This window comes from Ovis canadensis, chromosome 7 (genome assembly GCF_042477335.2).
Source record: "Ovis canadensis isolate MfBH-ARS-UI-01 breed Bighorn chromosome 7, ARS-UI_OviCan_v2, whole genome shotgun sequence".
NCBI lineage: Eukaryota > Metazoa > Chordata > Mammalia > Artiodactyla > Bovidae > Ovis > Ovis canadensis.
The window spans coordinates 57,087,574-57,100,567 of NC_091251.1; the positions used below are offsets into that span (position 1 = coordinate 57,087,574).

General features: G+C 47.1%; 1 protein-coding gene and 1 long non-coding RNA gene across 3 annotated transcripts in view; one reads left to right on the forward strand and one right to left on the reverse strand.

Annotated features, from left to right (window-relative positions):
- Nucleotides 1-11,571, reverse strand: part of LOC138443601 (uncharacterized) — a 28,232-nt gene extending 16,661 nt beyond the window's left edge. Inside the window, exon 1 of the long non-coding RNA XR_011258218.1 lies at nt 9,165-11,571. This is a non-coding gene — a long non-coding RNA (uncharacterized lncRNA). The remainder of the gene's footprint in view (nt 1-9,164) is intronic.
- CA12 (carbonic anhydrase 12) overlaps nt 9,052-12,994 on the forward strand; it is a 65,434-nt gene continuing 61,491 nt past the window's right edge. Inside the window, exon 1 of one of the 2 annotated variants that reach the window (XM_069596251.1) lies at nt 9,052-9,514. In XM_069596251.1, the coding sequence (XP_069452352.1) occupies nt 9,430-9,514 (85 nt within the window). In that variant the 5' untranslated portion in view covers nt 9,052-9,429. The remainder of the gene's footprint in view (nt 9,515-12,994) is intronic. The other variant, XM_069596252.1, reaches the window with a different exon arrangement.

Sequence of the window (12,994 nt, forward strand, 5' to 3'; positions counted from 1 at the left end):
TATTTACCTGATCTGCTCAAACTGTATTCTTATTGCTCTCCAAGGAGTTTCCTGAAAGTCATTCAAGAAACTTGACTCCCTGTTTCAAACTGCTAGCCTTGCCAGGCTTTATGACTTAGTGAAACTCTACTTAAGATGTTTGTGATGTTACACACTTTTAAGGCTATGCAGAAATGTGGAAAAATCCTTACGACCCACTGTTAGTTTCCCAAAGAAGTAGCACACAAAAAACAGTGTATTAACTTGGTAGTAACTCGGTAAATATTTTTTGTTGACATGGACAGGAATAAAAATGGAAGATACAAGAATGACATTATTGTCGGGTAGGACTGAGTAGTGGGAATTCTTCTTTATGAACTCCTTCTACATAGCTTTGTATATAAAACTCACCTAGCTGAGATGTTTCCCTGTGCTAGTTCAATGCTAAAAGTTCTGTTTCCAGGGCTCTGATCAGTGTTATGTGGCAGCCTGGATGGGAGAGGAGTTTGGGGGAGAATGGATACATGTATATGTATGGCTGAGTCCCTTTGTTGTTCACCTGAAACTACTACAACATTGTTAATCAGCTATACCCCAATAGAAAATAAAATGTTTAAATTTTTTTTTAAGTTCTGTTTCCAGGGAACTTTAAAGGGAAGGGAGTGGGACAAGATAGGTATAAAGTAAATAAGCTACAAGGATATATTGTACAGCACAGGGAATACAGTATTTTATAGCAACTTTAAATGGAGCACTGAATTAGCATGTCATACACCTGAAACTAATATAATATTGTAACTTAATTGTACTTCAATTTTAAAAAGAAGTTCTGTTTCCAGTCTTGGCTGGCATGCTTTGTACAGCACCAGATTCTCTGTGTTGAGTCAACACAAGCAAACCCTGTTGCTCAGCCCCCAGGTGAAAGCCCTCGGTACCATCTTTCACTTCCCTGCATCTCCCCCTTTGTTCAGATAACGGCTACGAGTTCGAACTCTTCCAGAACTTTTCTCTGCCCTCTTCCCCACTTCTTGGCATTTTTCTCCTGCTGACAGCTAGTTATATGAGACCTATTATGATGGGATTTCTCCTACCCAAGATCTCTGAACTGATTTCTTTCCTGTGAACTGGGCCTGCGTCAACTTGTTTGTTCTGTCAGAGGAGGAATAAGCCCTGGGTTCCTTCTTATCACAGACATGTCTGATGCCTCCACTAAAAACCACCAACCAACTCAATGGTTACAGGTATCAATACACTTTATAATTTTGGAGTATAGTATCCTTCCTAAACCTTGCAAAAAGAATTTTACAAATCCTCATTGGAATTAAGTGCTACAATCTCTATGATAAAAGTGGAATGACTGAGGTATTGGAGCTATTTCCCCTTCCCATGCCCCCAGGGAAAACAGAAGTTGAAGAGTGTGCCTGAGTTTTAATTTTCTGATTCTTTGAATACCCTTTAAGGACTCTCTGTATCCTGTCCTCATTTCTACCACCCACGAAACCGTGGCAAGTCGAGAAAATAGATAGGCAATATCAAAGAGAAGTTTTGCATATGTGTTAAAAAAAAAAACTAGGATGTAGATATAACTAATCTAGTTATAATTTATTCCACTACAAAGTGAGCTCCAAACTCTTATTTCAAGGATGGGGAGGGAGACGGGCATGAAGAAGCAAGCTCTGGGTATGTGTATGTATAACTGAACCACTTTGCTGTACATCTGAGACCAACACAATAAATCAAGAATAGTCCAATATCAAATAAAAATTTTAAAAAAGAAGCTATTAACAGCTCCATAGGTAAGACTTCTTAACTCATCTCAGTGGGTTTGCTATGCAGCCGCTCCCTAAGGAAGTATCTTTTATTCACTGGCTGCCTGCCTGCCCTGCTGGTCACCAGATACACCTGCGCCCCTTCTCAGAGCTAGACAGAAAGCTGGATCCTTGACAGAGCTGACCTCTGGCCACAGAGGCGACCCGACCTGAGAGGTCTGTGAGGATGCTCACTGGCCTTTGTCTGTCCAGGCCATGCAGCTGACAATGCTAGGGGCACCGGGCTTCCAGCCTCCTGAGGACTTCATCAGGCACTGCAACTGAGATAAGAAGGCCGAGGGGCAGAAGGATCACCCCACGTGTTCCAGCACCCCATAACCAGGGAGACGAGTGCAAACTGAAATGCAAGCGTCTGGGGGGCGCTGGCCAGTCTTCTTTGAAAGGAACTGAAATGAGGGATCAGATCATACATTCCTGCCATTGCACAGAAGTAGAACATCCAAACAAGAGGAAATTGCCAGTTTACGCTGATAGAATGTGGCATCTCTGAACTCAAGAATACCCCCCAGCCCCAAGAGTCTGGTGATAGGGCATTTCCTGTGGACATGCGGTTCAGGTCTACTGAGTTAGGAGGCATCATTGCTTCAGCAGGAAGACTGGCTTGTTATGACAAAAGCTACATTCTTTGAGAGGCCAATGTGTAGAACTGCAGGGAGTGACACTTGGAAATCACTCATTCTTTCTTAGGGTTCATGAATTTGGGGTGATTGCTCAAGCCAGAGAAGCTGATAGGGTTGTCCGAACTAGAAACTATGGGATGAAATAGTCTTCCCCTTCAGCCAGTCAAGACCTTTCTACAGCAGAGAACCACTAACATATCTACACAGTGCTTATTATGAGCCACTGAGCTAAGTTCTCCACATGCCTAGCTCATAATATTTATTCCTTCCTCCTGCTCTTTGGGATATATTCTATGGCCTTCATCTTTAAAAAAGTAGAAGACTGAGACTCAGAGAGGTTAAGTGACTTGCTCAAAATCACAAAGGAAGTGAGTGGTGGAGCTGAGTCTCAAAGCCCAGGTTCATGAGATGCCAAAGTTCTTTCCCCTCCACCATTTGGTCTCCCTAACCATCAGTGAAGTTGTCAGAATTGATACGAGGACTGTTTGCTTTATGGAGGTATCTGTGCGCTTGCTGGAATGTGGTCTGTGACTGCATTTTGGTTTAAAACACAGAGAGGAGAGAGGACAGTGCTGCAGACTGAGAGCAAGAACAGGATCTGGACCAAACCTCTGAGCTTAGAGAAGAGTGGGTCTAACCAGACAACGTGAAAGGAGAGATGGGTATGAGAAACCTTAAGCTATTATAGTCTAATGATATCTCCTAAGCAGTCTTGGCGTCAACTAACCACGGCTTTCAGAATAATTCCCCTGGAAAGAGATAACACATATTGCGCCAAGGTTTATTTTCACTTAAAATGCAAGCTTCCTTATTATATAGGCTTTTGATTTATCATCATTTTTATCAGTCACACAAAGTGCTTTATAAAAGTCCCAGCAGAAAAAAAAGAAAAAAAAGTCCTGGTGAGAAGCCATTATTCCCTATTCGACAGAAGCAGCAGTTGGGAGTCCATGGACAAATAATTGGACCAGAGTCACTAGTTACCATGGTAATTGGTGGCAGGGGCTGGGTAAGAACTTATGGCCCCTTGTTGGAATCCAGATTTCAGTTTAAGTTAGTGAACCAAGGCTGAGATCAAGACAACTTCCTTTTGTTTCAAGTCCACACTCAGGAGTATCTTATATATGTCAGATGCTTTTGTTTTCCAACGTACTTTCCCATATGTGGTCTCATTCTACATCCATCAACTTGGCTGGGCTTAGACATTCTTATTTCAACTTACAGGTCAGAAAACTAAGGCACATACTGGGCTAGAGACTTGCTAAGGGCCCAGAGCTGGTTCCTGGCAGAGTCAAGAGTCTGGCTTTCTTTTCTGTGGGTCACATTGCCCTCCACCTGATCCTGCCTGAAACTGAGCGTGGCAGCTAGGGTTCATACAGAGGTTATGACTCTAAGCCACAGCTGCAAAAGTGAAAACAAAGATGTGAAGAAAGTGGCAAAAGTGATTGCATTTTCAAAGGCCTGGACACTTGTACTGGGATCAACGGGTCCATGCACACCTTGGCTTTTGTTCCCTCAGCCAACGCCCAGGCCAAGCATTCTCTTAGCCTTTTCCTTCCTTTCTTCCTTTCCTCTACCTCACCTTCCCTCCACACTCCCTTTACCTGGTCAAAGCAGAGCTCATTAATATAAGAAAGAATTACATGGTTGGGCTCATAGTCTCCTTTGCTAGAGAACTTATTGAATCAAAGCTCTGTGGTCTCAGGTTCCTCATATCCCATTTGGGCAGACGCTCTATGCAGTGATCAGAGTGCAGGGTCCCTCAGCATCCCTCCCCACAGTACTTGGGGAGAAGGATACAGTCGGGTCCTGGGCAGAGCATCATGTGATTGCTAGAAGTGGCTCATTGTACCCTAGATCAACAAAACACAATCACAGCATCTAGAATCCACATCTCAGAGGGACCCAGAAATACAGCATCCTCATTTGAGGCATTTGTTACCGCAGCCATGGAAAATGCTTGCCTGGGCCTTGGAGACAGATTGTTGTTGCCATTCAGTTGCTAAGCCATACCTGACTCTGGGACCCCATGGACTACAGCACGCCAGGCTTCCCTGTCCTTCACTATCTCCTAGAGTTTGCTCAAACTCAAGTCTATTGAGTTGGCAATGCTATCCAACCATCTTATCTTCTGCTGCCCTCTTGCCTTAAATCTTTCTAGAAAATTATCTGGTTGAAAATTCAGTCTCTGTTACTCAAACCTTGTGAACCTATGCAAGGCAACCTATTCCAAGCCTCATGTGTCTCTTCCATGATATAGCAAACGTAACACTAATCTCCATGGGTTGTGGTAAGAATAAACTGTCTGGCAAACAGTAGGCACTCAATAAATGTTAGATCTCCTCCCACCAGCCTTTTGCCCCATCCAAAGGGGCGTTCCTCATTGACTGACACTATCTGAAGAATGAATTCTCACCTTAAGAAATAAAAATCTCTGCACTCTAATCTTTATGCCTGAAAAGCCAATGGTTAGCTTGTGTAAGGGGCAAATACTGCCAGACAGCACCAGCTTTGAGAAAGAAGAGCCCGGCATTAGCTGTGCATTTCAGAGGCTTTAGGAACTCACTGAATCTCACCCTTACACAGATGACGTCGTCCCTCACAGCCCCAGGACAGAGTAGGACTCTTCTTCTGATTATACATCTAGCTTATTATCATCCTTTTGGGTTGGCTGAAACGTTTGTTTGGGGTCAGCCAACCCAATAATTACATTAATATTTATGACATGGTTTCTGTTTACACAGTCTCTGAGCAAGGACTATGCCTAGCACAGTGCCTGGCACATAAAGGGTGAATGAATGAATGAAGTTGCCACCCACTTTATCTCATTTCAGCCATATATCAGTACTGTCGATGACCCTGGGGCCGAGATGACAATCTGTACTTTAGAGATGAGGATACTGAAGTTCAGAGAAGTTGGGCCACTGTCAAGGCCATCCATTAAGTGGTGGGGCAGACACTTCAGTCCAGAACTCTTGACAGAAAATCCGGTATACGTTTCCTCCACTCCTCTGCCCTTTGACTCATCAGCCTCACCCTCCTGTTGATACACACATAGTGAGATTTGAGAGAAGCTCTGCTCCGTGGAACCTTCCATCTGGGCATGTCATTTGTTGGCCTGGTGCTATCTCTTGAGCACTGGGCATTACCTTAATACTTAATGGATTAAGGTAGCACTTTCTAGCCTAATCCATTGAGTAATGGGCTATTTATCGACTGACAACAGCCGCATCTGCTGCTGGCAAGGCAAATCCATACAGGTTCAGTTGCACAGGGCCCAGGAAGCCTCCAGCAGGGAGGGTTCCCAGAGTTGGGGTCTAAAGCTGGCTAGGTTTGTGCTGTTTGCTGAGGTATGGGAGGGAGAGGCTTGATATTCAGCTTCAATGTTTCAGAAGTTTGATCATTTCATTCATTTCTGTTTACTTTCCCTCCCTGTGATATCAGAAGACTAAAATTAAAATTAAAAAAAAACAACCCACTCTTGTAGGTCAATTACACTTCAAACAAACAAACCCATAGAAAAAGAGGTCAGATTTCTGGTTATTGGAGGTAGAGGGGCGGGGGAATTGGATGAAGGCAGTCAAAAGGTATAAATTTCTAGTTAAAAGCCTAATTAGGGCTTCCCAGGTGGCACTAGTGGTAATGAACCTGCCTGCTGATGCAGGAGACATGAGAGATGGGAGTTTGATTCCTGGGCTGGGAAGATCCCCTGGAGGAGGGCATGGCAACCCACTTCAGGATTCTTGCCTGGAGAATCGCATGGACAGAGGAGGTTGGTGGGCTACAGACCAGAGGGTCGCAAAAAGTCAGACACAACTGAAGCGACTTGGCATGCACGCATATAAATCTAAGTTATGCTGAATTGATTTGTAGTGCTTCTTACGTCTACTATATCCTTCTACTTCTCTGTATATTCAACTAATTTTTGAGAGTTTGATGTTGAAACTCCAACTAAAAATCTTAATTTATCTACTAAAAAAATAATTGTAATATATAGTGGAACTATATGTAAACTTGTTCTGTATTTTCCAAGTCTCCTGTTATATTTTTATAATAATAGGGATGTAAGGGACAAATCTAACACTGCTGTATGTTATATATGAAAGTTGTTAGGGTAAGTCGTAAGAGTTCTCATCAGAAGGAAAGAAAATTTCCTTTTTTTCTTTTGTTTTGTACATATATCAGACAATGGATGTTCACTAAACTTATTGTGGAAATCATTTCATGATGTATGTAACTGAAATCATTAGGCTGTATACCTTAAAATTATACAGTGCTATGTATCAATTATATCTCAATAAAACTAGAAAGAAAAAAACAAAGCACTTAGAACAATTGGGTCTCTGTTTATATTCTCAATCCTCTTTTAATTGCTATCTATTCTTTACCAATTAACCAGATCTTTGATCTAGCTCTGCAATAAACGTTCCAACCCTCTCCTTTCTCTCCATCAAACTCAGTTCACAACATTCTCTTAAATCCATCCCCTTTTTAAACTTCTCCATCTCTGGGGATCCTTGGGGAATGCTTAGGGATGCATGCTCAAGAAGAAACTGGACTTACTGTTTAGCCAGACAGAATGGAATGGGAGTAACAAAATGTGTGTGCCCGACCCAGCTTCCTTTGAACTAGTAGTGAAATGTGGGGTGAGTGATTTCACTTCCATGGTGTGCATTTCTGAACCTGCAGCAGCTCCTCCCCAACCTCTGGTGTTTCTCTAGTGCACTTCATTTTGTAAAGCCCTTGATGACGAATCAGAGACACGAATGTCTTAAGAAGGATAGTGAAACGCTCACTCACCACCCTAGAGGTGTGGCTCTTGATCAAGAGCTATAAGCAGAAAAGGTCATCCCTAAGTCTACGGTGGTTTGAAAGTGCTTGTAACAAGACTGTCTTTGTAACAACTTCCTCAACAAGACTTCATAGCCCTTTATTAACCCAAACAATGGCTGAGCAGATATGAACAGAACAGTAGCACCCCTTGAAATGTGGGTGGCATGTGCTTCCTGTGGCTTCAGCAGAAAAGCTGGTCTGTCGTTCCAAAACTACCACGGACAAGCAGCTTCATCAGTCATTGAGGCCAGCCTGAGAGCCCACCTGGACTGAGATCAGCACAGACCAGAGGGGTGAGGGCTGGTCAGGCAACTGTGGCCAAGAGAAGAGTGTAGGATGATTCAGGTCACAAAACCAGGGGTCCTGTACCAGGGCTGGGGGTGGGCACGCTTCAGCAGACCATGTGATTTGAACAATGCCTGTGGGCGGCAGGGAGCCAAGAGAATAGGCAGAGTCACTGAGCAGGAAGGAAACAGAGCCAAACCACCGGGACCAGACACAGTCAGAGGACCCACGGAAGCCAGAAGCACCAATAACAAGACTGGTGGTGGGAGCAGCAAGTGGCAGTCACAGCAGCAGGAAAATTCAGTGCACGCCAGAGGCAGTAAGTTAGTAAGACCTTTGACTTAACGACTGAACATGGACTAAATACAAAGGGGATCAGACAACAAGTATCAGCATGTGACTAGATGCAGACCTGGATTTGATCCCTGAGTAGGGAAGATTTCTGGAGAAGGAAATGGCAACCCATGCTAGTATTCCTGCCTGAGAATCCCATGAACAGAGGAGCCTGGCAGGCTACAGTCCATGGGGTCCCAAAGAGTCAGACACAAGTGAGCAACTAACTTTAACACACACTGTATATATATACATATATTTATTTATTTAAAAGAATACAGACATGCGAGGCAAGTGGACAAAAATGAGCAACAGGGGCTGATAATACGCACTGAAAACGACACCAACATTAATCTGAGCCAAAAGGCAAAATGCCTGGTACAGAGTCTTGCACTGAGTGACCTGCATGCTAAGTCGCTTCAGTCAGATCCAACTCTTTGTGACCCTTGGGACAGGAGCCCGCCAGGTTCCTCTGTCCATGGGATTCTCCAGGCAAGAATACAGGAGTGGGTTGCCATTCCCTCCTCCAGGGGATCTTTCCAACCCAGGGATCGAACCAGCATCTCTAATGTCTCCCACACTGGTAGGCGGGCTCTTTACCACTAGCGCCACTTGGGAAATCAAGTAGGAGCTCAAGAAATCATGCAAGTCCTTTTCTTTCATCCAAGTGCCCAGAAAAGAGACCCCCTCCTTCCTCCCCAGCTTCCTAGAGAAAGATTGATATTATGAACTAGTTAAGAGCTTTGCCTACTTACCTGCTCTGAAGTGAAAGTCTAATTGCTTAGCCAAGCTGTTCATTTCTTCTTTTTACCTACATATCTATTTCTATTTCACAGCACACCCTCAACCCCATGCTATTTACCTGTTAATTTCTTTGCATCTATATTTCAAAGGTAAGACCTTTTCAGGACCTTTCTGTGAACTGACTGTACAGTCCACAGAAATTCTGAATTTGAATGCAGCCCATCCTTCCTAATCCATAGGTGTCTCGTCCAGTTCGTAAGGTGTGCCCAGTCCAGGCAAGCACACGATGGGGGCACAGGAGTCTCTGTCCCAGACTGGTATTGTACTTAGGGGGCTTCTCATTGAGGCAATGACGGCCCAAGGTCGTGGCCACTGAAGCGCGTCCCTGGACGCACCCCTCCCCACTGGGTCCAGGCAGGCGTATCTCTCCCCCGCCCGCCTGCGGCTTCCACGGAGAACTGGGTTCCGCGCCAGCCCCGGCTCAAGGAGCGCCCGGGCCACTGCCCCGCGGAGAGCGGCTGAAGTCAGGGTTACAACTCACCTTGGAACTGGGGCGCCAGACCTCCCCTAGGCAGGGCGTTCTCCCCCCCACCCGATGACATCATCTGTTTGGGCCTGAGTCGCTCCATAAAATCAGCCCTCGGGAAGCCAGGAGCCCAAAGAACAGAGGTGCTGGCCGTGACGCCCGGCTGCGCGCACAAGGTCCGGGTGAGCGCCCCGCCAGCCCCAGCGCCCGAGCCAGAGGGCGAGGAGGAGCTCAGCCGCCCGCAGCCCGCGCTCTCCGCCCGCGCCGGAGCCGCCCGAAGATGCCTCTCCGCAGCCTGCACGCGGCGGCCGTGCTCCTGCTCGTGGTCTTAAAGGAACAGCCTTCCAGCCCAGCCCCGCTCAATGGTAAAGTTTCTTCTGCCTCTTCTTTCCGAACAATCCCGAGCGCTCAGCCACACCTGGGCAGAAGGAGTCCTCACGCGGCTCTTTAAAGTAAAATCATTTGCGGGGAGCGGGGAAGGACCTGCAGGGTCTCCAACAGTACGTTTTTACGAAGGATGCTTCATTTTCCTTTGGAATGGAGGATCCGTTCTGGTTTCGCAGGGTGGGCGGGGTAGTCGGGAAGCGGTTTGCCGGACATTGTCCTCGCATCAAAATCCGTTTGTGCCTTCTCGGAGTACACCCTCCAACACCCACTCGCAGCGCTGGAGAGGTGGCTTGGGAATTTGCTAACCCGAGGAGGAGAAACAGAACCAGGATGTAAAATATTGTGCCCCGATCCACGTGCAGGCAGCAGAATAGTGTCTGGGGTGTTCCTGAGCAGCCTCTCTACCAGGGAGGGTTCGCACAGTGGTGGGTGCTTTCCTTTGGAGGAGACTCTTTACCATTAAGTTTTACCTCCAAGTCAAAGAGATGATGCATCTCATCCTAATCATTGTTTTTCTCCAGAAGAGCTTTACTACTCTGAAGTTGTACGTGTGTGTGCGCGACGTGCCCTCAGACAAGCATGCATAACCTTATTTCTGACTGTAGTTAGTTAGGGCTTTGGACCCTGAAGGGCTGAGGCTGGTGGTGCCCAGCCAGTAGCAGGAGATGGTAGAGGGGCTTGGGTCAGGGAGGCGAGTTGTAGCCAGCAACTATAGTGTTAGTTGCTCAGTTGTGTCCCATTTTTTGGGACCCCGTGGACTGTAGCCCCCCAGGCTTCTCTGTTCATGGAATTCTAAAGGCAAGAATACTGGAGTGGGTTGCCATACCCTCCTTGAGGAGATCAAACCTGGCTCTCCTGTGTGTCGTGCATTGTAGGCAGATCCTTACCCTCTGAGCCATCAGGGAAGCCCGTGGCCAGCCAGCAGCTAAGGTGAGGGCTTCTGCCTGGGTCTCCACAGCTGGGCAAGCCCTTTTCTGGAGGAGCAGATGGTGACTTACAGAAACTTCCTGAGTAACAGATGGTGCCTAGTGCCCTTGACAGAGTTTGCCCCGAGTGTTTGTACGGACATTTGTAGGTGCAACCATTCCTGCTGCTGCTGCTAACGTCCAACTCTGTGCGACCCCATAGACGGCAGCCTACTAGGCTCCTCTGTCCATGGGAGTTTCCAGGCAAGAGTACTGGAGTGGGTGGCTATTGCCTTCTCCGGCGACCATTCCTAGACCCAGGCTAGGCTGAAACATTCCTAGAAGAGCCCAGAGTGACGAGAATGGCTGCCAGTCCATATTCCCTGGCTGGGTGGTGGTGGTGAGAAGCTGGTTCTGCTCAGAGGCGTGAAAGCTGGAGCCCCCTCCCGTCAGAGGGCATGGTGCCCAGGGGGCATGGCAGGGAGGCAGAGGGAGCCTGGCTGTCAGCAGCCTTGTCCTCTTAATTCAGTTCGAGTCCACTAGCTGGCTTGATATGCTGGTGAGGGAGAAAGTGGTTGGGAGAAAGAAGTTATAAAAGTGGAAATTAGTTTCTAAAACGGCAGACTTTAATATATATTCCCCTCTGAAGAAAGCCGCACTGTAACCCAAAGTCTGACTTGAAATCTCCCTTTTAGCTCCAAGACGAGGGAGAAGCCCTTTACCGACCCTCTTCTGAAAGCCTGTTTCTCCCCTCACTCTGGGGACAGCTCCTTCTCCCCGCTGTGCTTCTCCGACCCTCTGGACCCTCCTCTCCCCCTCCTCCTTGCCCTTCTCTCTTTTCCGTTCTCCCAGTTGGGCTGGGGAAAGTTTTCAGTAAAAAAAAATAAATGAATAAAAAACTACTTTCACTGTACACTGAGCAGCCAGCCTGCTTACCCCTTGATTCTAAGAACACAGCTTTTATTCTGTTCTTCCTCAGGCAGGTTTCTTGGGTTTTTAGTCAGAGCAAAACTCACCGAGATGTAAAGTGTCAGTGTTAACACAAGTGTGGAGGGGGGTTAAGCTGGGCAGTGGGTGAGAAAGTGGTCTGTCCTCTGCCTGCATGCATGCTAAGTCACTCAGTCGTGTCCAGCTCTTTGCAACTCCATGGACTGTAGCCCGCCAGGCTCCTCTGTCCATAAAATTCTCCAGGCAAGAATACTGGAGTGGGTTGCTATGCCCTCCTCCAGGGGATCTTCCTGGAGCACCTGAATTCTCAGTGACTGGCACTGGCAAACCTCGGGGTCAGAGAGGGAGAGGGCATAATAAAAGTCAAGCATCTTCCAGAGATAACCTGGGAACTCTCAGTTGCTGGGGCAGGGGGTGGGGGTAACATTTCTATGAATTCTGCAGAACCTGCTCTGCCTGAGCCTGGTGTGGACAGCTGGGCAGCTTTGGGCTCCCCGGACATTGGTTAGTCAGGGAAGGTTCTAGCATCCAGGACAGGGAGCAAGCAGGGCCCAGAACCCCTGACCTGAATCTTTGTAAACATCGTTTCCTCCGAAAGCAGCCAGAACATTCTCCCTGCCCAGGATAAGCTGGGGCTGCAGGTTCTAACAGGCATCCACCTGGACCTCCCAGTGCTCAGGAAAGAAGTGATGACCTTCTTAGAACAGACGCCCTCAGGAAGCTACTGAGGTGCAGCCACAGGGAGGGTCCTTTGCCTGGCCTGCCTGGGTCAGGGGCAATTTAATTCTGTGAAGATCTTTGCCCCTAAAGCGAGAGGTGGGAAACCAGGAGGGGCCATTTCCAAATAAACCAAAGGTGCATCCTTCCTTTTTTTTTTTTTTTTTGCACCCTTCCTTTATAAAGTTTTCTTGACCTCAGTTCTAGCAGACAATTAACCAAACTGGGCACTGACCTCCATCCAGTGAGACTCCCTGACCCAGATCACCCTCCCCTTCATTTTACGGTGCCTTTCCTCTCCAGACTCCAGCTTTCAAGCCCCTCCAGACACGGCCATTTATACCCAAAGCACGGAGTCTTGAGGTCCAAGCAGGGTCGCTCAGCAAAACGAGGGCAGGAAAGATTGCTCTGCTGCTTTTTAAGAACATGTCCCCAGGCCTGTGTCCTTGAGCCCTTACAGTCCCAGAGGCACGCGATCACACTGAGTTTACTGGAGCATTGTGCTGATGCCTCATCTGAGGATGAGCACTGCAACAATATGGAAACCTCAGCTTAGCAGTCTTCGGGGAAAGGAGCAGAAGATACAGGCTGTTAAGGCCATGGTTTGATTTTGGTGCAGGTGCAATTAAAATTTCTGGCCAATGCAGGACCGCTCAGTGGTTGCAGATGTTTTTTCCTGGTGGCCTCCAGGATCACTGAGTGGCCTGTGTCTCTCCAGGGAAGCACTGAGATGAAATTCCCTGCTCCTTGTGAGATTTTACATCCTGGGCCTCCAAGTGCTCTGGCCAGCTAAGTGACAATCCTCTGGCTTCCTCTGCCTCTGAAATCCAAGGTTGTATTTTAAAAAAACCCCTCAAACAGAACGCCAAAGGAAAATGTTCAGAAAGG